Source organism: Dendrobates tinctorius, unplaced genomic scaffold (genome assembly GCF_039654945.1).
Source record: "Dendrobates tinctorius isolate UK_male_01 unplaced genomic scaffold, ASM3965494v1 ptg000165l, whole genome shotgun sequence".
Lineage (NCBI taxonomy): Eukaryota > Metazoa > Chordata > Amphibia > Anura > Dendrobatidae > Dendrobates > Dendrobates tinctorius.
In genome coordinates, this window is record NW_027361832.1 from 25,727,351 (window position 1) to 25,752,998 (window position 25,648).

A 25,648-nucleotide genomic window follows, 5' to 3' on the forward strand; every position below is an offset into this window, starting at 1 on the left:
TCTTTTTTGTTCTTTCTTTGTTCGTTTTTCTTGTATTACATATTTCCCCAGACTACGTACCTTGGTTTGTGCCCTAGGGTGGGAAAAGATGGCTAACAATATCCTCTCATATAACATCAGAGGCCTTAATAGCCCTTATAAAAGATACACAACATGGAAAGAAATCAAGCTATATCAAGCCGACGTGGTATGTCTATAAGAGGTAAAGTTGGCGAGAGACAACCACACCACTTTCAAGCACAAACAATACCCTCACATTTTTAAAGCATTGGGTGAGAAAAAAAGCTGGTGTCGTAACCATTATCAGCAACAGAATATCGTTCCAACTGATTAGTGAGGAGGCCGATACTAGAGGTCGATACCACATTCTTACGTGTACGATCAATGGGAAATTGTTTACAATCGTCAACATTTATGCCCCAAATAAAAAGCAATTCCCTTTTTTTAATAAATTAATTAAAAAAATTGACAAAGTTAAGAAAGGGGAATTGATGCTGGTTGGTGATTTCAATATTGTGCCTGATAGACATATGGACTCGTCCTCCCTAGCACGACTATCATCTTCCTTGAATAATTGGCTAATGAAAAATGAGCTATTTGACGTCTTCAGGTGCCTCAATTCGTCATCTCGGGAGTACACATATTACTCCGACGTTCACAATTCCGCATCAAGAATTGACCTTTTTCTTACTAATATCTTTTCATTGTCCAGATTCAGAAAGGTGGAAATTTTGAACAAGTCCTTGTCCGATCACACCCCGCTCATGGCAAAATTTAATGTAGGCCCTCAACACAGAATACTTTTCTTTGGAAAGTTAATCAAACTCTGCTCAAAATTCCCAAATATAGACAAATTATAGAAAAAACATTAGTGACTATTTTATTGAAAACTCTTTAGGGGAAATTACTCCATTTACCTTATGGCAGGCGCATAAGGCTGTTGTTCGTGGATGTTTAATGCAGCTCTCTTCAAGATACAAAAAGGAAAGGAGAGAAAAAATAATCACGCTACAATTACAAATAGAATCCAAAGAAGAGCAACAGAGCAGTCTAGCTACTCCATCCCACGCCCTTCGTCTAGAAATATTAAAATTACGACAAGAGCTTAGCTCACAGATCCTGACCGAACACGATTCAGCTCTTAGGGCTTCTAAATTTATTTCGTATTCGTCATCTAACAAGCCAATGAAACATATGATGGACAAGTTAAAAAGAGAACGCGCAATCAGACGAATACACAAGATTCAATCTCCATCAGTGATTGTTAAATCTCACCTGCAAGACATTGCGGATGTTTTTGCGGCTTATTTCAGTGAGCTGTATAACTTAAAAAAGACCCCTCAACTCCAATTCCGGACCAATTAGCGATTGATTCCTTTTTGGCTGGTTTAAATCTCCCGCAAATAGACCAGTCAGATTTAAGAATACTAAACCGTCCTATTAGCATTGAGGAGATTACCAATACTATCAATAAGCTGAAACCACTAAAATCCCTTGGTTCTGACAGTTTCACTAATGAATATTTCAAAACATTCTCTAGTCTTATTTCCTCGCAATTAAAAAATCTATTCGACCATGTATCCACTACTGGCTCCTTCCCAAAAGATATGCTAGAGGCCACCATAATAATGCTTCCCAAGGAGAAAAGTGAGTCATAAAAATTCATAACTATAGGCACATCTCCCTTCTCAATGGGGACATAAAAATTTATTCTAAAATTATGGCGGATCGTCTCAAAAATGCCCTACCACAATTAATAACAAATGACCAAGTTGGGTTCATTACAGGTAGGCAGGCACCTGATGGAACCAGGAGAATCCTGAATTTACTCCACTTGATCAAGACTTCAAATGTTCCTTCTCTGTTCCTGTCTCTAGACGCAGAGAAGGCGTTTCACTGATTAAATTGGTTATATCTTAAAAACGTTTTAATTAAATTCGGATTCGACAATAAATTTGTGTCCATCATTTTCTCCCTATATGCTGAGCCAAATGCTAAAATCTACATAAATAATAATTTTTCTAAGCCCTTTAATATCTCAAATGGCACCAGGCAAGGGTGTCCACTTTCTCCTCTGCTCTTCGCATTGGCAATCGAGCCCCTTGCCGAAGCAATCAACACTAACACTCTCATTTCAGGAATAAACACCAGATTGCGTTCCCATAAACTCACTCTCTTTGCAGATGACCTCTTTGTTTCTATGACAGATCCAATTAAATCAATTGAGGCCCTGATGACTGTCTTGGAGCTATTTTCTAAAATCTCCTCTTCATCTTCCAATATACATAAATCTAAAATCTTGCCATTTAATATGTTACATAGTGATATTAACATCACAAAACAATCACTGACCTCAGGGAGACCAGTCAAAAAACACTGCGGCAGCCGGAAAAGGCGCTCAATCAGTGAAATCCTAGGTGCAATGCTCCCTGGGAAATACGAATATGCAAATAAAGTCCGTGGAACCTCATTTAAGAGTCTCAAACACGGGACTAGGCAGATCTTCCTCCAGGGAAGGACCCAGCCAAGGGGTGGCTCCTTTCGGAAACCACCATTACCACCATATTAAGTGGCCCTTTAAGTCAATATCCAGCTCTTTACGAGTTTACAGATATGACAAGGGAAATACCAAGGCCAGGTATCCACAGACAGCTGTTTCGGGGTGTTGCCCCTCATCAGTGTGGAGTAGGATTCTGGCTAGGTGGGAGCAATGCCTAGTAGACCAACATCACGAAACAATCACTGACCTCAGGGAGACGAGCCAAAGAAAACACTGCGGGAGCCGGCAAAGGCACTCAATCAGTGAAATCCTAGGTGCAATGCTCCCTGGGAAATACAAATATGCAAATAAAGTCCGTGGAGCCTCATTAAAGAGTCTCAAACACGGGACTAGCCAGATCTTCCTCCAGGGAAGGACCCAGCCAAGGGGTGGCTCCTTTTGGAAACCATATTAAGTGGCCCTTTAAGTCAATATCCAGCTCTTTACGAGTTTACAGATATGACAAGGGAAATACCAAGGCCAGGTATCCATCCACAGACAGCTGTTTCGGGGTGTTGCCCCTCAAAGTAGGATTCTGACTAGGTGGGAGCAATGCCTAGTAGACCAACATCTCGAGGAGGCTGGGTTTTTATGAAGCTGTGTAATTTGCATCACCTGGCCTTTCCTACCGATGAAAGTGAACAAGCCATAACCCTAACAGGCTAATTAAGATCTTAAACCTTGATCAAAGTTATCTGAGCACACAAATTGCATCAGACCATTTTACTTTTTGTAATTTTTAAAATGAAAAACATGAAAATATATATTTTTTGCCTAAAATACAGAGGAAATATGTCATCTTTAACTTTAGGCCCTTCAGAGACCATTTAATCTTCAATGTGCTTAGATGTTCACAATTACAGTTATAACAATTTTGACCAGGGTGCCCAAACTTTTACATGCCCATAGTGATATTAAGGAGGTTCTGTATAGGACTAAATTTCAACTAGAGAAGGAAAGTTTGGTATATCTGGGCATTCATATTTCTAGTAATTTCCAGTCAATTGTGGCTACTAATATTGCTTCTCTTGTAGACAAGATTACTAAAGACTTTGTGCATTTTAATCTTCTTGATCTTACCTTATTTGGCAGAGTCTTGGTAATAAAATCTTTTATATTACCCAAGATTTTATATATCTTTAGGACCCTCCCCCTACAAATTCATGCAAAAGTAATAATAAAAATTCAAAATCTGATAAACTCATTTGTATGGGGAAACAAAAAACCGAGGGTTGCAGCCAATATCTTGTATAGAAGGAAAACTAATGGAGACCTAGCCTTACCAAACATCTGGGCGTACTATCAGGCAATTCTGATTAGGCACAGCCAGCAATGGTTTAGGGAGGGGGAATCCCCATCGTGGATCGACTTGGAATTGGCTTCAAACACTTATGCTCCATTACAAGATTTATTTTTCACCTACATGCTACAACCTTCACTTAAAAGCCATAAGCACCCAATTTTTCATGCTGTTCTTGAGGCTTGGAAGAAATTTGCCAAATTAAAGAAAAAGAAAGATAAACTCTCTATTATACAAAACTTTCCCCTTAAATTGCTTACAGGGATATAAAAGTTTTCTTTACCCAATATATGGTTTGATTCAAATATAAAAAAGGTTGGAGATATCTGGGACGGTACATGCATCGCCTCCTTTTCCAGGATTAGAGATAAGTTTCATCTGCCGTCAACGGAGTTTATGTCATATACTGTATGATTCTGAAAGACCACCTTCTAGTAGAGCTCTAAATTTGGAAAATATTTCCTCTTTAGTGGGCAATCCAACACATAGGAATAAATGGAGCCTTAGAAATATCTACTTACAAATTATCGGGAATATTATATTCTCTAAAAACTGCTATATGACAAAGTGGGAAGCAGATCTTAAGATGACATTTCAGAAACATAAATGGGAATCGACAATAAAATATTCTTATGGCTCTACTACATCTATGGCTTTGCATGAAGCTCACTTCAAGCTTATGGTACGGTGGTACTATACACCGACTAGGCTTTCTCACATTTGCAAAGACAAATCTCCGTTATGTTGGAGATACTGTAAATTGCCGGGTAATCTCTACCACATTTTCTGGAGTTGTCCGAGTTTAAGAACTCTATGGACAGTGGTGGGAAATCACAAATTCTATATCTTCAGTTAAAATAGAAGTTACTCCTAAGATGGCACTCTTGTCTCTGGACCTGGAATCCATTAGTCCCTCAATAAAGTATATAATAATTCACATTTTCCTGGTTGTAAAGAACTCCATCGCCTACTGGTGGAAAAAATCGAATGCGCCTTTGTTCTCATTGAGACTTTGCGTTCACACAGTCTCATGAGAGGATAGCTTATAACAATAATTCACTGAATAAATATCATCTTAAATGGGAAGTATGGAATTCCAAATTTTTGTAAAACTCTGTTGCTACTCGTGGGCTACAATTTAATATTAGTTACACATGTTCTAAGTCTGGAAGGAAATGTTTTACCTGTATTTGTTTGCAAATGTCTTTGCACTAGAGCGGAGCTCTCCATTTTTTATTTTCCCCTATTTCCCTTGTTATTCCCCTTCTTTTCCCTTTAAATTTTAAAACTAATAAAAAATATTTAAAAGAAAAAAAAAAATCATAGAATAATGATATGATGACTCTCCCACAACAAAAAACCCCATGAAACAATAGATGTAAATGGATAGCAAACAGACCACCTCAAACATATAGATAATCGCATACATGAGACAATATAGTCATAAATAAATAAGTGAGGGGCCCTGCTTATAACAATGGAAAAAACACTATTCACAGCACCATGAACAACAAACAAATGGAGGCTAAAAATGTGTAGGCCTCTGTATCATAGACGTCCAACTAAGGTGTACAAAAAGGGAGGCACAGAACATATAAGCCTCTGGATCACAAACCTCCAAAAAGAATGTACAGGCACCCAAGATATAAAATACCTGACCATGGGAATAAGAGGCTGGTAACTCCTATACCGGCAAGTGCATGAAGAAAAAAATGTTCAGCATTGCAAATGAATAAGGTGCGGCATGAGTGCTGGGGATATCCTGTGGGGCAAAAGAGTGGGGGAGCAAAGCCCCACGCGTATCGCCACGCTCTGTGTGGCTTCTTCAAGGGAGGATAAAGCGCTGCAAAGGTATGTGTGCCACATCTTTATATAGTATAATTACACCTGATATATAATTATATAGATACTAACCCGCGGCCATCTTGTCGGCGTTGTTCATGGATCGATAAAGTTATTTAAAAGTTAAAGGGCAAAGGAGAGGAGCAGTCACAGAGCATGCATCCAGGACGTCTCAGTCAATATGTAATTACCAAGCACAGTAGAGCCTGCGCAGTGAAGATAGAGAATCCAAGTAAACAGCGCATGCGTCCCAGTTATATCAGTCAAGATATAATCAGGGCCAAAACATTACATGGCGTTGCAAGATGCAGGACGCCTGCATAACAATCGGGTTATTGGCAGACCTATCAGCGAATGTTAAGGCATTAACATTAGAGGCGCCTGCACAATGAAAGAACACAGCGCATAAAGTTGAAATATGGTCAAGGAACCCCATAAGACGATCATTTATGAATGTATTTATAGGCAACTGATAACCATTACACCACACATGAAGCCCGCCTAACACATATATAATGAAATAAGGATAAAAGAGGCGCCTAAATGAGACTAACGCATATAAAGTCGCAGCAAATGTGCATAGGATCTACAAAATGCATGTAGGAATGAATGGCACCCCAGTACAGATGTGAATAGGTAGTGCCACAGGATATAACGAAACAATAATACATGCACAGATTGCATAGGATGAAAATCAAGGAGACTTCTTATTGCCATAAAGATTGTGTATGGGAAGATTTAAATATAATCCCATTGTGTCATAATTGAAATGAAAGCACATTATTAAGTGACGGTGTACCAAGCCAATATATCCATACGTAATCACATATTGTGAGAGTGTGTGTCCATGAAAAACACACAAACTAAACAGATATTGTAGAACTACAAGATTAATGTGAGCCATGTATGTATTACATGAAGATGAAAACTATGAAGGTGTAAGACACATGTAACATACAACACACATAGTTTTGACAAAAATCTTGAAAATGTGCAAAAAGGGTTGGCACACCAGTATACACATATATAAGTAGTGCCACAAAATATGGGCAAATCATTAATACATGCACATAGTGCATAGTGTCATGTTAAAAAGAACACATAATTGCCATGAGGATAATGCATAGCATGATTATAGATACAGACATATTGGTTACAGAATAAGAGGATCCGTGTCCGAAGGCAACTCAAGATTATATACTTGCACTTTTACTTGACAGATGGAAACGAATCTTGGAAAGACTCCGGCTACGGCCCTTCCAGTTCCAGCAGCAGCGGATACTGGAGCTGGAATACAAGTGACTATTCTAATTCATCAACACCATCTCCACCATTGTCTGCTGATAACTTCAAGCACTATCGATGTATGCTTCATCCTGATGACACTGCCGATGAAATGGACTCTGGGAACTTATTTTTTGAAGATCCTGTTCCAAGAAAAAGAAAGGTCTGCCTAATTTACTCCCATCTTTCTGTATGCAGGTGGTATGAACCTTACACTAAAGTAGCATTACTTCTGCGGAGCCTCATATTGTCCTGCTTTTATATATCTACTAGCTGAAGAGCCCGGCGTTGCCTGGGCATAGTAACTAACTGTGGTTAGTTATAACAAATTATAATGATTATATTGCACATAAAAACATTTCACATCATATATTCAACACTACAGATTTGCAACACAAATTAAACGATTACCCAAGTATTGATAGTGTTTTATTTTCAACATGAGCATTTTGATAAACAACATTTTTGGTTTTTCCTTTCGGTGCAAAGATGAACAGATTTTTGGCAGTTCCAACTCTTGAACAGGCCACGTAAAGTTGACCATGAGAAAAGCATGGAGATTGCAAATCGATCCCTACTACTTTCAAGGACTGTCCCTGAGCCTTGTTAATGGACATTGCAAATGCCAGTCAAAGTGGAAACTGGAGGTGTTTAAAATCAAAAGGCAAATCAGATGGAATGAGTGGAATTCTTGGAATGAAAATGTCCTCTCATTTGGCACATCCTGTTGCTGAGCTGTGTATCTAAGCCTATCCTGTGTGATACTGTCTGCTGAGCCGTGTATCTAATCCTATCCTGTGTGTTACTGTCTGCTGAGCCATGTATCTAATCCTATCCTGTGTGATACTGTGTGCTGAGCCGTGTATCTAATCCTTTCCTGTGTGATACTGTGTGCTGAGCTGTGTATCTAATCCTATACTGTGTGATACTGTCTGCTGAGCCATGTATGGAATCCTATCATGTGTGATACTGACTACTGAGCCGTGTATCGAATCCTATCCTGTGTGATACTGTGTGCTGAGCTGTGTATCTAATCCTCTCCTGTGTGATACTGACTGCTGAGCTGTGTACCTAATCCTATCTTGTGTGATACTGATGGCTGAACCGTGTATCGAATCTCATCTTATGTGATACTGTCTGCTGAGCCGTGTATCTAATCCTATCTTGTGTGATACTGTCTGCTGAGCTGTGTATCTAATCCTATCCTGGGTGATACTGTCTGCTGAGCTGTGTGTCTAATCCTATCCTGTGTGATACTGACTGCTGAGCCGTGTATCTAATCCTATCCTGTGTGATACTGGGCTCCCCCTGCAGTCTGTGTCAGAGGGTGGTCTGTGTTGGCACGTTAATAAATTGTGTTATTTCCAGCTTTACAGAAGGACGATAACACCATAGAAATGATAAGAATAATAGGCCTCAGTTACCACAACTGTCTACAAGGAAAACTGTTGCTCATAGCAACAAATCACAGCTCAGCTTTCATCTTTTAAACAGCTCTGGTGAAATGAAAGATGCTTAGTGATTGGTTGCTATGTGGAGTGGGCGTGGCTTGATATACATACATATATACATACATACACTCAGCTTTATACATATAGATGGTGGATTAATAATGACCTTTTATCTATGCAAAGAGTAATTGTGATCTTTTATTCAAAATGTCTGCTGGTGTATCAAGACATAAATACAGTGCAGGACACTGCAGGAATTATAAATTCCAATCGTTGTCTGTCTGGCCATCTCTGCATATCTATTAATGAAATAAGGCTGCTACAGTTCCTACAATATAGTCACATCCATTCCAGATTGCAGACAAGTGACTAGTAGGCACAATCTGTTCTGTGGGATGTGTTCTGTCATCTTGTGTTAGTCACTTTCTGGAGATCGGCATCATTCCTTGTGTCCGATGTCTCAGCTGGTTAGACTTACATACAGCACAATGTTGTGCCACGAATCTGCTCTCAGCCTTAAGCAATTGTGAAGAACATCTCACTGAACAAAGGAAGCCATGTTACCCATGGTCTGTAAATTGGTAATATTAAATTATCAGATTTGTGTGCAGTTCAGATCTATTTTTAATCAAGTGGTAAAACCAAGAGACAATGGGGCATATTTATCAAAACTGTCTAATTCTTAGACTAAAATGCGCCATATTTCTCAACGTGGCTCATGCTATTTGATAAATCTGTCTAGTCTACATTTACACCACCTATTAGTTAACTTACTTTGCACCAGAAAAACATTCCACATTGTTTTTGCCTTTATTACACTTTTGGTGCATATTAAAACCAAGTCCCTTTTCAGAGAGACCATGGCCCCCAGGCAAACAAATGGTAAAAAGGGTCTAAAATACATGATAAATATTGTGTAAATTACATCAGAATTCTGGTGCATTTTGATTGATAAATAAGCCGCAAGGACGTAAGATATGCAATGTATAGTACAAAATACAGTACAGCAGGCGTCTAAGGGTTGAACTCTTGTCATGTACTTAAAGGATATGTCAGACTGGTGGAATCTACAAGTCAAGTTTTTACCTAAGGTAACAATAGGGAGGGAGCATAAAAGCACATTGGAATTTTTACATCAGTTTTTTTTCACGTTTGTGAAAAGCGGAGTGTTTTTCAGAGTTTTTTTCATTGTGCTGATACGTTTTTGGTCCGTGTTTCTGTTTTTACAATTCTTGCTTTGTTTGAGGAATACATTTTCTTAGCTTTCATTAAACAGTAAAATGCAGACAGCACACAGATGATATCCATATAGGCCTACTGTTAGTTTTTTTAATGATATTCTTGTATTGGTGAGTTTGATCCGCACAACCAGGTAATAGGACAGATAGTCCACACAAAAAAAGAGAAGTCCTAATAGAAAATGGATATGTGAAAAGGAACATTCATTATAATGTCCGTGAATTATGTCCAGTCAGCCAAAAGAGAATTTGTCATTTGTACACTATATTATTAACATATGCAATAACCTCTTCAGAGAGGAAGAGGCCTGCATCTGTAGTGCCACTCTTTGGAGGTAGAAATCCTAAAAGTCAATTTTGATTCTTTTAACTGTCTTACTACAATACTTAGGATATGAAGCCAAACCAACAAATCCAATTGCAGACCCAGGTTTCATGTTTTTTTTTTTTTGTAAAAATCATATGTGTAACATTTAATGTTCTAATAGTCGTTTCCTTTGTTCAACACTTTTCTGTAGAACTCAATGAAAGTGATGTTCAAATGTCTTTGGAAGAAATGTGGGAAAATACTGAGCACTGCCGCGGGAATCAAGAAGCACATCAGGACCATTCATCTTGGGTAATTTAGTCTGATGTTTTGTAATCACTGGTTCACAGCGTTAATAACAAGGACTATATCTTCAGAGTCTTGTATAAATCGAGCGTCGCATGTATGGGAAGGATAATTCCACAAATGTGACTAATGATGATCAAATACTATGATGGTTACGAAAACGAGCGCCACTAATAGCATTGAGGGTTATCTGCTAGTTATGTCATCCATGCCCAACCAGCAGCACCCCCTCTCCACATCAGAAGGGGCAGTGGTCTATTGTGCTTCATGCATATAAAATACTAGCTGAAGAGCCCGGCGCTGCCTGGGCATAGTAACTAACTATGGCTAGTTATAACAAATTATAATGATGATATAATTGGACATGTGCACGACCCCATAGAATAACTTGGGGATCAGTGCTATCCATTAAAACAACAACTATCACTCGTCCGATTATTATAGTTGTCTCCAAGAGCCCTAAGAGCGTCTAATGTAAGTGTGCAGTGTCTAAAAGATAGACAGTTTTAGTTTAGCTGGCTCAGTATAACCCTTTATTCTATTAACCACTTACCAACATAGGGCGTAATAGTACGCCCATGTCGGAATCCCTCCATTTGATGTGGGCTCCGGCGGTGAGCCCACATCTTTTCCAGTCCATGTCAGCTGTTTTGACATGTACCCACAATAGTCGCGGGTGGAATCGCGATCCACCCGCAGCTATTAACTAGTTAAATGCCGCTGTCAAATGCTGACAGCGGCATTTAAATGGCGCTTCCGGCCATTGGGCTGGAAATGCGCTCACCGGTGACCCGCGTCACGTGATCGTGGGTCACCGGTGCATCGGCATGACAACCCGAGGTCTCCTGGAGACTTCTGTGGTTGTCAGTGCCGAATTTCTAATGTTGCCACCCAGTAGTCGGCGCTCATAGCAAGTCAGTAATTGTGCTACATAGAGGCGATCTGCTAATTGCCTCTATGTAGCAGAGCCGATCGAGTTGTACCAGCTTCTAGTCTCCTATGGAGACTATTGAAGCATGGCAAAATTAAAAAAAAAAAGTGTTTAAAAATATTAAAAAAAAAAATTAAAAAATATAAAAGTTCAAATCACCCCCCTTTTGCCCCATTCAAAATAAAACAATAAAAAAAAAAAAAAAAGACACATGCATATATTAGGTATCGCCGCGTTCAGAATCTCCCGATCTATCAATAAAGAAAGGATTAACCCGATCACTAAACGGCGTAGCTAGAAAAAAATTCAAAACTCCAGAATTTCATTTTTTGGTCGCAGCGACATTGCATTAAAATGCAATAACGGGCGATCAAAAGAACGTATCTGCACCAAAATGGTATCTCTAGAGACGTCAGCTCGGCGCGCAAGAAATAAGCCCTCACCCGACCTGACATCACGAAAAATGGAGACGCTATGGGTCTCGGAAAGTGGGGATTTTTTTTTAGCAAAGTTTGGAATTTTTTTCACCACTTAGATAAAAAAGAACTTAGACATGTTTGATGTCTATGAACTCGTAATGACCTGGAGAATCATAATGGCAGGTCAGTTTTAGCATTTAATGATTCTAGCAAATAAGCCAAACAAAAAACAAGTGTGGGATTGCACTTTTTTTGCAATTTCACCGCACTTGGAATTTTTTTCCCATTGTCTAGTACTTGACATGGTAAAAACAATGGTGTTGCTCAAAACTACAACTCATCCCACAAAAAACAAGCCCTCATATGGCCATATTGATGGAAAAATAAAAAAGTTATGGCTCTGGGAAGAAGGGAAGCAAAAAACGAAAATGCAAAACCGTTAATACCTCCGGTCATGAAGGGGTTAATGTATGTTGTAATTTCATCATAAAATAGTTGAAGAAGGATCTGACAACTCTGTTTATTTTGCGTTTGATGCTAAATCTATATAGTAATACCAAGAATAAGGGTTTTTAATTTTCATAGGGGAGCTTGTACTTTCTTCTTAAGGGCTTATACTCACTTGCGAGAGACTCGCACAATTCCATTGCGAGTCTCTCGCATGAAAACCCGGCACTGCCGCCGGCACTGGGACTGCAGCCGCACGCTCTGGTCTGAGTGCCGGCAGCAGCGCCAGATTTTCATGCGAGAGACTCACATGTGAATCATGCGAGTTTCTTGCAAGTGAGTATGAGCCCTAAAAAAGAAACTGGTAAGGATTAGGGCTTTTCAAAGTGCTGACTATTTGGGTAGATAATACAGATGTGGACATTAAGTGTAACATCTTATTTTAGTGAAACTTCTCTAGTAGACCACTTCTTTGAGTAAACTAGCCCGGATCTATGCCTTATACCAGTGGTCTCAAACCTTTCTGGCCTTGAGAGCCATATTCAGCTCTGAGAGAGGTTCACAAGCAACATCCAGCTCCTGCCCCCCTCACAGTAGTGGAAACCAAAACCCCCATTACGAGTATAATGATAGCCAAAGCTTTTTTGCAGAAATCATCCCGAAGCAGTGTACCAAGATCCAGAAGTTCCCACAATACCCCCATTCAGTATTCTCCCATCCAGCACTCCCAACAGAGTCTCATCCAGCTTTGAGCACCTCCTCAGACAGGTAGTATCATCCTCCAGCGTACCATATTTAAATCATCTCCAATCTCTGAGACCAGTATATGTCCATCCAGATCTCTACTCACAAAATTCAACATTTTGAGATGTGCTCCTCATACCTGTTTGCTAGACCTTGACTTAATGCACCAAATTGGCAGACAGCCGCGAGAAACAATTCATGGGACCGCGAGCCATATGTGGCTCCCAAGCTACAGGTTGGGGACCCTGCCTTATACCCTTCTTATGTTAGCTTTGGTAGAACCACATTCTAGAAGACCATTTCCTCTGCAATTTTGAATGGTTGTTTGAAAAAAAAGTTTTAAATGTACCATTAAAAATGGAAGGTGGCAGGTTCTCTTTAATGTATAGCTGTTTTTGACACATTGACATATATATTTCTTTCCACAGGCGGACTGGGGAATCAGATGACTGTGATGGAGAAGAAGATTTTTACTATACGGAGATTAGGCTTAACAATGAGTCTGGCACAGAAGGACTATGCAGCCTCCCTCCTGTATCGCCACCTTTTTCATCACCTCCCTCTACAATACTTCTTCCAAGTACTGGAAGTTGTGACTCTATTTACAGCAAGACAGAGACCAAACTGAATGGCCGTCTAAGCAGATCAGCCCCCAACACCTTTTACTTAGTTCAGTCCGATCATGCCTACCAGGTAAACCACAACAATACCATTCATGTAAATGAAAAATTTATTGTTTCCTTACTCTGCTATTTTGTTAAAGGAAACCTATCAAAATGTGACCTCAAAGGCCCTTTAGTGTAAAGGAAAAGTGTTAAACAGTTGGTAATTCTTTTAGTACCTACCGCCTGAATAACATCCTAAACTTTTGACATTTAGTTTTTGGAGATGCAATAGAAATGTGATATGCAACACATCATGTACTGCTTCATTGCTCCATTCGTTTTTCTTTTTGTATCTTTCATCAGACTTCTCAGCACAAACTCCATGCATTATTAATTAGATCTCTTTGACCTGATGAGGCTGGTGGCTGGTGTACCTGCTTAATCTACAGCATTGCCCTGTTGCTTGTATATTGTATAATATATATACAGTGGGTACGGAAAGCTTTCAGAATCCTTTAAATTTGTCACTCTTTGTTTCATTACAGACATTTGGTAAATTCAAAAATGTTCATTTTTTTCTCATTAATGTACACTCTCCACCCCATCTTGACTGAAAAAAACAGAAATGTAGACATTTTTTGAAATTTATTAAAAAAGAAAAACTGAAATATCACATGGTCAGAAGTATTCAGACCCTTTGCTCAGTATTGAGTAGAAGCACCTTTTGAGCTAGCACAGCCACGAGTCTTCTTGGGAATGATGCAACAAGTTTTTCACACCTGGATTTGGGGATCCTCTGCCATTCTTCCTGTCCCTGCAGCTGAAAAACACCCCCCATAGCATGATGCTGCCACCACCATGTTTCACTGTTGGGATTGTATTGGGCAGGTGACGAGCAGTGTCTGGTTTTCTCCAAGTATACTGCTTAGAATTATCACCAAAAAGTTCCATCTTCTCATCAGACCAGAGAATCTTATTTCTCATAGTCTGGGACTCCTTCATGTGTTTTTTAGCAAACTCTATTTGGCCTTTCATATGTCTGGCACTGAGGAGAGGCTTCCTTCAAGTCACTCTGCCATAAAGGCCTGACTGGTGGAGGGCTGCAGTGATAGTTGACATTGTGGAACTTTCTCCCATCTCCCTACTGCATCTGTGGAGCTCAGCCACAGTGATCTTGGGGTTCTTCTTTACCTCTCTCACCAAGGCTCTTGTCCCACGATTGCTCAGTTTGGCTGGATGGGTACCTAGGTCTAGGAAGACTTCTGGTGGTCCCAAACTTCTTCCATTTAAGGATTATGGAGACCACTGTGCTGTTAGGAATCTTGAGTACTGCAGAAATTCTTTTGTAAGCTTGGCCAGAACTGTGTCTTGCCACAATTGTGTCTCTGAGCTCCTTGGCCAGTTCCTTTGACCTCATGATTCTCATTTAGTCTGACATGCACTGTGAGTTGTGAGGTCTTATATAGACAGGTGTGTGCCTTTACAAATCAAGTCCTATCAGTTTAATTAAACACAGTTGGACTCCAGTGAAGGAGTAGAACATCTCAAGGAGGATCACAAGGAAATGGATAGAATGTGACTTACATATGAGTGTCTGCGCAATGGGTCTGAATACTTATGATCATGCGATATCTCAGTTTTTCGTTTTTAATAAATTTGCAAAAATTTTTACGTTTCTGTTTTTTTTCAGTCAAGATGGGGTGCAGAGTGTACATTAATGAGAAAAAATGAACTTTTTTGAATTTACCAAATGAATGCAATGAAACACCTCACACTGATAGACACACTCAGAACCTTCAGCTCTGCAACAAACAAACACAGCCCTGCCCTAACCTGCAGGTCTGAATGTAAACAGTGGCCATTGGCCACTTGCAAAACCCAGTCTGGAGGGAAAGATCCATCCCACTACCCTCCTACAGACCTTTCCATATATAAAAGCCCTTGTCAGGTTTTCTTAATCTGACTTGGTCAAAAATCTTGACCCAGTCCATGCTTACTTTTTATTTGGCGCTGTGGCTGTGATTGGAACGCCCTCCAGTGGGTTCAGTATATCTCCAGACACATCCTGGGGGGACACGCAACGATCCTCGCATATGATTCCCATCACTGGCAAGTTGGGGGCTGAATTTCAGCAAATGGAGTTGTATTTCACAAATTATGCCTTCAACTACTTTTGCAATTACATCTTTCTCCCACAGTTTTCCATGATACTACATGCCTTTGTATCAAGCCTCTCAATCAATTTCTGTGTCATACCTCTTAAACAATATGGCTGAACTTCTTTGACCCCCTTGAATGATAATATAAGTATCAGCACCACTAAAGCCCCGCATACACATTAGATAACTGTCGGAATTATTTCGACTGACTGTCCCATACACAGGAGCCATTGTTCTGCAATGAGCTCCTCAGATCTCTGTAAAGAAAGCCGGTGTCAGACATCTCTGGCGGCAGCTTATCTCTTTTTAGAACAAAAGGATCGGAAGTATGAAATTGGACATGCCTGTTCTGTTAATATAGGTGGGCTTGGCTGACATTAGTCTAATGTGTATGGGGGCCTTAAGTGTCAGTAACTTCAGTGTATTCTCTCTGCTGCATTGACACCTTCATTGAATGGTATACAGATGGCGGTAAAACCGCATGCTTTCATCTGTACACACAATACATATTCTGTACAGCAGAAGCAGACTTGATTACGCTCTGCTCTGTCGTAGATTGGCTTCACGTTGGGCTCAATTGTATTGATTACTTGGCTTTTGAGATTGAGTAACGAATTCTGAGAACTCTGTTACAAAGTCCTGTAGATGTTGCTGCCATTGCACAAAAACCTCTGTGTTTCTTATAAGAATCACCATTCTATTACACTGTATGTAGTAAAGCTCTAAATAGAAATCTATTTTACATTTATAATCTACCTACCAATGCTAGACTCCGTGGCCTGCTGTGAAAACTGTGCAGGCTGGTATACAGAAACAAAAGGCAAGTATGGGCAGACAGATACTAGACAGGTAGACTGACTGGCGGGTACTGGGGACCTGACAACTAGCAAGCGTGCATTATAACTATACTTGTTTAATTCAGGTGGTGGTTCCTTAAATAAGAAGTGTCTTCCACCCATTAGCTGATGACACTTTAGGATGGTGTATGCGATCCCTTTAAGAAAGGAGTGTGTGACCTAAGCACCATGCCTGGGGATGTGCGCGCCATGTGCAGAAATCCTGGACGGCAGAAGGAGAAGGGTGGAGAAGACAGTGTTGGACGGGGTCCGCGGCGATGAGTGAGTTGGTGTCCCTGCCAGTTGAGGTAAAAAAATCTACAGGGATGCCGCTGCTACAATACCCCCCTCTTTCCGCCCCCTCTTCTTTAAGCCTGCAAGAATCTCTCCAGGAGGAGAGTGGCATGGATGTTCTACCTGAGCTCCCACAACCTCTCCTCTGGACTGAACCCTTTCCAATCCACAAGAAAAAGGTTTTTCCTCTTACCCTCTTGGTGGCCAGAATATTGTCTACCTTGAAAACATCTTCAGAGCTGACTGAAGCAGAAGTGGTACCTGGATCTTTGAAGAAGGGTCTTAGGACTACAGGCTTTACGAGAGACACATGAAATGAATTGGTGATCCATGAAGAGACCAAGAGTTTGAGCTTGTAGGCTACAGGATTTATCTGTTTCAGAACCTTGAAAGGGTAGCATGAGACTGACGTACTTTGATGACAGCCAAACCTTGTCGCCTGGTCGAAAGAGAGGCGGATCCAGATGTCTTGTTTGTATGTCTCTTCATCTGTTAAGGGGATTTCAATAAGGTGGTCTTGGTGTTTTCCCAGAACTTAGAAAAGTCCTTGACGAAGGATTCTGCAGCAGGAATTTCAGTGGAAGTAGACACAGGTAAGGGAAACTACTACTCCCATCCGGCTATGTCTGCTGTCACATATAACAGACAGCATGAGCCGAAGATGGGAGAGTAGTCTCATCATCCGTCGCCTGAGTTCAATTGTGAAAAAAATCGAAACATTGACATGATCACATACAATATACATACTCACCGAACACCTAATCCCCGACGCCCTCGTCTCCTGCAAGCAATCAAAAATAATAAACCAACATATACTCCCGTAGTCCATTTGATACCGAGTGTCCCACGTCGATGTCACCAGGCCGCCGGCGATACACTAACACAAGGTAACAACTCCCACAGTGTAACACTGAGCCGCTTTGAGAGTTCACCGTAGTATATCACCTGATCAGCTCCGGTGCTTTCACTTATGGCTCCACTGTGTGGGAAAGTACTCACACAGCGGTAGTGCCGTTAATGAAAGCACTGGACCTGATGAACTCGGGTGAGCTCTCATGGCAGTACAGTGATACACTGCAGGAATGATTACCTCCTGTCAGTGTAGCACCGGAGGCCGGGTAGAGCAGATGTGACTGTTCTACATGTGAGATCGTCATGGGACACTCGGTAAATGGACTACGGTGGACAGGGAGTATTATATGTTGGTTTATTATTTTATTTTTGTTGTAGGAGAGGAGGGAGTCAGGTATTAGGTGTTCAGTAAGTATGGTAAATTAAGATTCAATAAAGGAGTCTATGTGATTATTTCATATAAAGGTTTTATTGGCTGTGTCTTTATTTACAATGTAACTATAGGATTAGTAATGGATAGGTGTCTTATAGACGCCTCTCCATTACTATCCTGTGGGCTTGATGTCACCTGACAATATAAAGGTGACATCAACCCCACAAATATGAACCCCACTTGCCACCGCTACAGAGCAAGTGGGAAGAGCGAGGCTAAATGCCAGAATTGGCGCATCTATAGGATGTGCCATTTCTGGGGCGGCTGACAGCTGATATTTTTAGCCTGGGGGGTGCCAATATACATGTCCCCTTCCCAGGCTATTAATATCAGCCCACGGCTGTCTGCCTAGCCTTTGCTGGTTCGATTTTATAGGGGGACCCATGTCAATTTTTTCTGGGATTCCCCTTTAAACTAGCCAGTAAAGGCTAAGCAAACATCTGCGAGCTGGTATTAATAGCTTGGGAACCTTTATGACTATTGGCTCCTTCCCAGAATATTAACATCAGCCCTCAGCCGTCGGCTTTCCCTCTGCTGGTTATGCAAATATTCACTTATATTTGTTTTGTGTGTGTAAACATTATATATTTGAACATGGTATGTAATGATATTATGGTGTTTAATAGAGAATGAAAAAGAAAAGGTTGAACAAGGAAATGGCATCACAATTCTTTTTTTTGTTAAATAATATATCTTTATACAGCTCTATGGATTTACAAAAACGCATACAAATCCGCAACAAAAGTGCATAAAAAACTCACGGATTTTCCACTGCGTTTTCTGCCAATAGATGCACAAACCCTGCAGAAATTTCTGCAACCAAATCCGCAACGTGTGCACATAGCTTTAAGCTTTGTGGTCGAGAGTGTTAAGTTTATATTGAACTCAGTAGCGGATGGGCAACCAGTGTAACGACTGGCACAGGGTAGAGGCATCAGTGTAGCTGTTCGATCAAAATACAATTCTGGCTGCTGCATTTAGGGCGGATTGGAGAGGGGAGAGTTTAGTAAGAGGGAGACCAATTAGTAGAGCGTTCCAATATTCCAGATGAAAATAAATAGGACTAAAAGTAATAGTTTTAGCAGAATCAAAGTTAAGGGTCAAATTCTAGAGATGTTTTTGAAGTGTAAGTGACATGAGCAAGCGAGTGATCGGATATAGGGGGTGAATAAAAAATCTAACTCAAATATGACCCAAAGACAGAAGATAAGTTTCTAGAGAGTAATGGTAGAACCACGCAATATCAGGCATAGATAGGTTATTCAAGGGAGGAAACACATGGAGTTCAGCTTTTGACAGATTCAATTTCAGATAGAGGGAGGACATAATGTTAGATAGAGTGGAAAGACAGTCACTGGTATTTTGTAGTAATACAGGTGTGATGTCAGAAGATGTGTATGATTGCGTGTCATCAGCATAGAAATGGTCCTGAAAACCAAATCTACTGATGGTTTTCCCAAAAGGAGCAGTATATAAGGAGAAGAGGCGGGGGCCTAGGACTGATCCTTGAGGCAATCCGACAGTAAGGTGTAGAGGAGGGGAAGAGGATCCAGTAAAAACAAAAAATACAGTGAAGGGGTGGACAGAGAGGCAGGAGGAGAACAAGGAAAGAATGGTATCTTTGAGGTCGGTAGAGCGGAGCATAGTAAGGAGGAGCTGATGATCCAGTGTCGAATGCTGAAGAGATCCAGGAGAATCAGAAGGGAGTAGTGACCGGAAGACTTAGCTGTTAGTAGACCATTAGAGACTTTGGTGAAGGCAGTTTCAGTAGATCATTAGAGACTTTAGTTGGGGCAGTTTCAGTAGAGTGTAAAGAACAGACACCAGATTGTAAAGGGTCAAGAAAAGAGTTAATTCAGACATAATGGATTAGACGGGAGTGAACCAAGTATTTCAGGAGTTTGGAGATGAAGGGAAGATTAGAGACAGGTCTGTTGTTAGCAGCACAGTTGTGGTTGAGGGATGATTTTTTAAGTAATGGATGTATGCTGGTGTATTTAAATGAGGAGGGAAAGATACCAGATGAAAGAGAGAAATTAAATATTCTTAGTTAGGTGAATGGTGACAGTCGGTGAAAGGCACTGAAGGAGATATGAGGGAATAGGGTCACAGATGCAGATAGTAAAGAGAAAAGATGCAAGGAGCCTGTTGACTTCCGTGACCAATTAAAAGACAGAAAGTGCGGGAGGGAGGACAACGTGTGGTATTAGGGGATTGGGTGAAAATTTCCTGTAGGATATGGTAATTTTTTTCTTTGAAACAATTTGCCAGCTTGTCAGCATTGAGGTCGGTGGTGGGGACCTGCACTCTTGGATTGATAAGAGAATAAGTGTCAGAGTTGTTTAGGATTGTTGGATAGTGCGGTGATGAGGGTGTAGAAGTAGGTTTGTTTGGAGAGGTGAAGGGCAGAGTTGTATGTTTTAAGCATAAACTCCTCTCCTGGCGCTGTAAGGACAGTCTCAGTGTGATCAGGTTACATATTTCAGCCTCACCAAATCACACTGAAAAAGCCTGTTCTGACCTTTGTAGGTGTTTACTTTCTTTTCCCCTATATGATGCTTGCTTTTTATGATTGAGCAACTTCATACAAGGGAAAAAGTAAACACTCCCAGAGAAAAATCTGTTAACGCCCCCTTGCTGAATGGGAAATCTGCATAAAAACCACAAAAGCCCATATTTCCACAATGCAGTGGAGAAAAAACCCAAAACAAAACGTTTTATTCAGCTCCTCTTTACTGATATAAAAAAATATTGTGAAAGGTTCTCTTTAATCCTTTAAACTATGGGCTTGTTTAGTCAACCCTGTGTCTTGTGCTATCTTTCAATGAAGGCTTTGCTTTTAGGCTATGTGAACACGGTGCGGATCCTCCCCCGTGGAGTTTACTAAATCCGCAGGTCGAATGACCTGCATTTTTCCTGCGGATTTCTTCCTTTTTTTTTGCGGTTTTACTGCCGTTTTTGTGCGGTTTTCCACTGCAGTTTTCCACCTGCGAATTTGTAGAATGGGGCAGGTGGAAAACTGCAGCAAAACCGCACAAAAGAAGTGTCATGCTGCTTTTTTTTTCCGCGCGGAAAAATCCGCAGCATGTGCACAGCGTTTTTTTTATTACATAGGCTATAATGGTACTGTACATCACCTGCAGTTCTGCTGCAGATCCGCAGCGGCAAATCCGCTGCGGATCCGCAGTAGAAACCGCACCGTGTGCACAGACCCTAAATGTAACAGTATTCCATAGTATCTGTCTTTTTCTCCTCCTGGACTGATTTTTCATTTTCAAAATTCACAATTCACGGGTAAATCTGACTTCAATGAATACTGATTTTCCTATTAGGCCAGGATCACACATGCGATAAACACGGCCGAGTCTCGCATGTTAATACCCAGCACTGCCGCCAGCACTCGGGAGCGGAGCGCTCAGCTCCATGTATTGCTATGCTTCCACATGCTCTGATCCCAGTGCCGTTCAATGAAGACTTGTAAGGGTGTGTGCACACGTTGCGGATTCTGCTGCGGATCCGCAGTGGATTTTGCCCTGCGGGTCCGCAGCAGTGTCTGCTGCGTTGTACAGTACCCTTTTAGTCTATGGAAATAGAAAAACGCAGTGCACACGTTGCGGAATTTTCCGCTCGGATTTGCTGCAGATTGAAATCCGCAGCATGTCAATTCTTTGTGCGGATTCCGCAGCGGTTTGGCACCTGCTCCATGACAGGTGTCAAACCGCAGGGGAAAACCGCAGGCTAATCTGCAGTAAATCCGCAGATAAACCGCAGGTCATTTGACCTGTGGATTCTGTGCGGAAAAATCCGCAGCAAAATCCGCAACGTGTGCACACATCCTAAGGGTATGTGCACATGTTAAGTATCTTGTGCAGAAATTTCTGCACCTGTTTTGCATCTCTTGGCTCAAAAAACTCAGCATATGAGGGTATGTACACACGATCAGTAAACGCAGCGGGTTAGACGCTGCGTAGTAGTGCAGCATCCAATCAGCAGTGTCCTGATGTTACAGCATAGTGAATGAGATTTCACGAAATCCCATGCCACTATGCATCCATAGATGCCCTGGCTCACCCATTGAGACGGATATGCGATGCGTCTTTCCAGACCGCAGCATGTCAATTTTTCTTACCGAGACGCGAGCCTCTGCAAAATAAATTTCACCCGTACACTGTATTGGACGCGGTGAATCCACACGGTTCAGTGATCATAGAGGATTCACCTGCGTTCAATAGATGGCAGTGCTTTGGACGCAGTAGACATTCTCTGGGTCCAGAGCGCTGTGAATTCCTAATAGTGTGCACATCTACAGTATATATTTATAAAATTGAATGTATGTGTGTATCACCAGCCAATCACGAAGCATCTTTCATTTCACCAGAGCTGTTTAAAAGAAGCTGAGCTGTGATTGGTTGCTATGAGCAATAGTTTTTCCACTCCACAACACCATAGGCACATCTTCCCTCTTAAAGGGATCCCCGGTATGGAAGTTAGGACAGTTCCACTCAGCGCTGTGTTTCTTACCCCAGGGTCTCTTAAAGGGATCATTGGTATGGAAGTTAGGGCAATTCCACTAAGCGCTCTGGTTCTGACCCCAAGCCTCTCTTAAAGGGATCCCCGGTATGGAAGTTAGGACCGTTCCACTCAGCTCTGTGGTTTTGACCCCAGGGTCTCTTAAAGGGATCATTGGTGTGGAAGTTATGGCAATTTCACTAAGCGCTCTGGTTCTGACCCCAGGCCCCTCTTAAAAGGATCCCCAGTATGGAAGTGAGGGCAAATCCACTCTACGCTTTGGTACTGATCCCAGGCCCCTCTTAAAGGGATCTCTAGTATGGAAGTTAGGGCAAATCCCTCAGCGCTCTGATTCTGACCCCAGGATTCTATCAAAGGGATCATTGGTATGCAAGTCAGGGCAAATCCACTCAGTGCTCTGGTTCTGACCCCAGGCTTCTCTTAAAGGGATCCCCGGTATGGAAGTTAGGACCATTCCACTCAGCGCTCTGGTTCTGACCCCAGGCTGGTGGGATGATGTGGGATATTAGGGGTAGTAGTCCAGTGGATCTGGCTGATGGGATGATGTGGGATATTAGGGGTTGTAGTCTGATGGTTCTGACTGACGGTATGATGTGGGATACTAGGGGTAGTCCGGTGGCTCTGGCGGATGGGATGATGTGGGATATTAGGGGTTGTAGTCTGATGGTTCTGGCTGATGGGATGATGTGGGATATTAGTGGTAGTAGTCTGGTGGCTCTGGCTGAAGGGACGATGTGGGATATTAGGGGTAGTAGTCCGGTGGTTCTGGCTGACGGGACGATGTGGGATATTAGGGGTAGTAGTCCGGTGGCTCTGACGGGATGATGTGGGATATTAGTGGTAGTAGTCCGGTGGCTCTGGCTGATGGGATGATGTGAGATATTAGGGGTAGTAGTCCGGTGGCTCTGGCTGATGGGATGATGTGGGATATTAGGGGTAGTAGTCCGGTGGCTCTGGCTGACGGGATGATGTGGGATATTAGGGGTAGTAGTCTGGTGGCTCTGGCTGACGGGATGATGTGGGATATTATGGGTAGTAGTCTGGTGGCTCTAGCTGACGGGATGATGTGGGATATTATAGTGAATGTGGCTATGCGGAGTGGACGGGGCTATACACTCAGCTTATATATATATATATATATATATATATTCATTATAATTTGTTCTAACTAACCGTAGTTAGTTACTATGCCGGGCTCTTCAGCTAGTACCCTCATAAGCGCTTTTTTGCAACATTTCGTACGTGGTTTTGACTCGTCTTTTATTATACATGCTTTTTGGTGAAAATGGGGAACAAGGGAATAGGGTAGGTCCCGTTATTGTGGTATGAATAAGTAGATATATATTAGTAACATAAATAGTGTGCTATCCACAATAGGAGGGACCAGACTAGACTACATTTTATGCCAATAGGACAGTCGGTATTTACAATAGGGAAAAAAGGAGGAGGAACGAATATTACCATAAAGTCCAGTGCAAAGAGATTGTAAAGAAATTGTAAATTTTAATGAGAATCAGGTGATAACAAGAAACACAGAATAATGCCAGATAGTATATAAAAACAGTAATTAAAACAAAGGGCGCACACCCAGACGATAACAGACCGGTGTCCAGAGGAAACAGGTTATATGCAGATTAAATTGAGAGCTGAAAGTTTACAGTCCATATAAAAGACATACCATGTGGGTAGCGCCCTCTACGATAATTGTTGCTGTCAGTTATACAAGGCCTAAGTGTATGGCAAAAGAGGGTGCAAAAGTAAAGATTCAAGTGCAGGCAGAATTTGCTATACATTGCAGAAGTAATAGATTTTTTGTCCTCAGAAAAAGGAGCTGTACACTATGCTTACAGTATGTTCTGATATATGACACATAATCATCAGCAACGGATCATGCATTCAGCGGCATACAAGTCTCGAGTGTGGCCATATTGATTTTCTGAAGTCAGTGCTGCCACGGGGACTAAGAACGCTAGAATCTAAGTATAGAAATAGTTGAACTTGCGTATGGGGTTTCCTCATGCAGGTGGCGTCCACCCCGTCGCACGTTTCTGCTCAACCGACTTAGTCATGCGTTTTTCCCTACTCATTAGTATGTATGAAATATGCAATAAAGACGCTTAAAGAATTGACATGCTGCGGATTTAAATTGGACTTAAATCTCTAAGTCAAGAATAAGCAATGTATGCATGAGACATCAGGATTCTCATTCACTTTTCTAGCATCAGGAAATGCTTCAGGTTTTGTGACAAAACTGCGCAAAAAAACCACGACAAAAACGCAAAGTGTGCACACAACCTTACTTTTATTACAGGTGAACTTCCAGCAGAATACCTGTGTCTGTTTCTAGCTTCTCCCTCCTCCCCTTGCCATAGAATTCTAAAAGCACCAACTGCCATCTCCTATCTCAGTAACAATGTTTTTTCACTGAAAACAGATTTTACCCATGAATTAAAAGATCAGTCCATAAGAAGAAAGAAGGAGATTTCTCTGATAAGATATATTAAAATGTTGCTTATTTTCATATGTACTATTGATTTAAAAACTAAAACAATGGTTACTCTTTAACCGTTTTAAATTTTTAGACAATATTTAATACAGGACAAAGACAAGTGAACCTGTCACCAGTTTTTTCCGCTATAACCTACAGTCACCACTTTTCAGCCCCATGTGACAGCATTCTATAATGCTGCACATATGACTCTAATTCGCCCAGTAAGGAAAAAAGCTGACCTTCTATTAAGCTCATCTATGGGACTTTCTGGTCTTCATCCTGCGCCTTCTCTCTTCTTGTGATGCCATCCTCCTTCTCTGCTTCGTGTGGTTGATTCGTCCTATTTCATCCACACAGTGTCTCCCTTCGCGCTCCTGCGCAGGCGCGCGTCTCTGTGCCTGCCGAGGGCAGAGCACTTTGCTCTGCCCTTGGCAGGCACAGAGAAGTGCACGCAGGAGTGCGAAGAGGAACACTGTGGATAACGTAAGACGTGTCATCCAGATCAAGCATAGGAGAACAGCATTGCAAGAAGAGAGGAGACACAGAATGAAGACCAGTGATGCCCACCCCATTGGGGAGTATAATAAATGTGTGTTTTTTGCCTTACAGCACGAATTGGAGTCATATGTGCTATTGTGGT

At 41.4% G+C, this 25,648-nt stretch overlaps 1 protein-coding gene across 1 annotated transcript in view; it reads left to right on the plus strand.

Annotated features, from left to right (window-relative positions):
* Positions 1-25,648, plus strand: part of ZNF704 (zinc finger protein 704) — a 131,362-nt gene that overhangs the window by 70,067 nt on the left and 35,647 nt on the right. Inside the window, exons 4-6 of the mRNA XM_073550602.1 lie at positions 6,902-7,128; positions 10,173-10,273; positions 13,237-13,501. Of these exons, the coding sequence (XP_073406703.1) occupies positions 6,902-7,128; positions 10,173-10,273; positions 13,237-13,501 (593 nt within the window). The remainder of the gene's footprint in view (positions 1-6,901; positions 7,129-10,172; positions 10,274-13,236; positions 13,502-25,648) is intronic.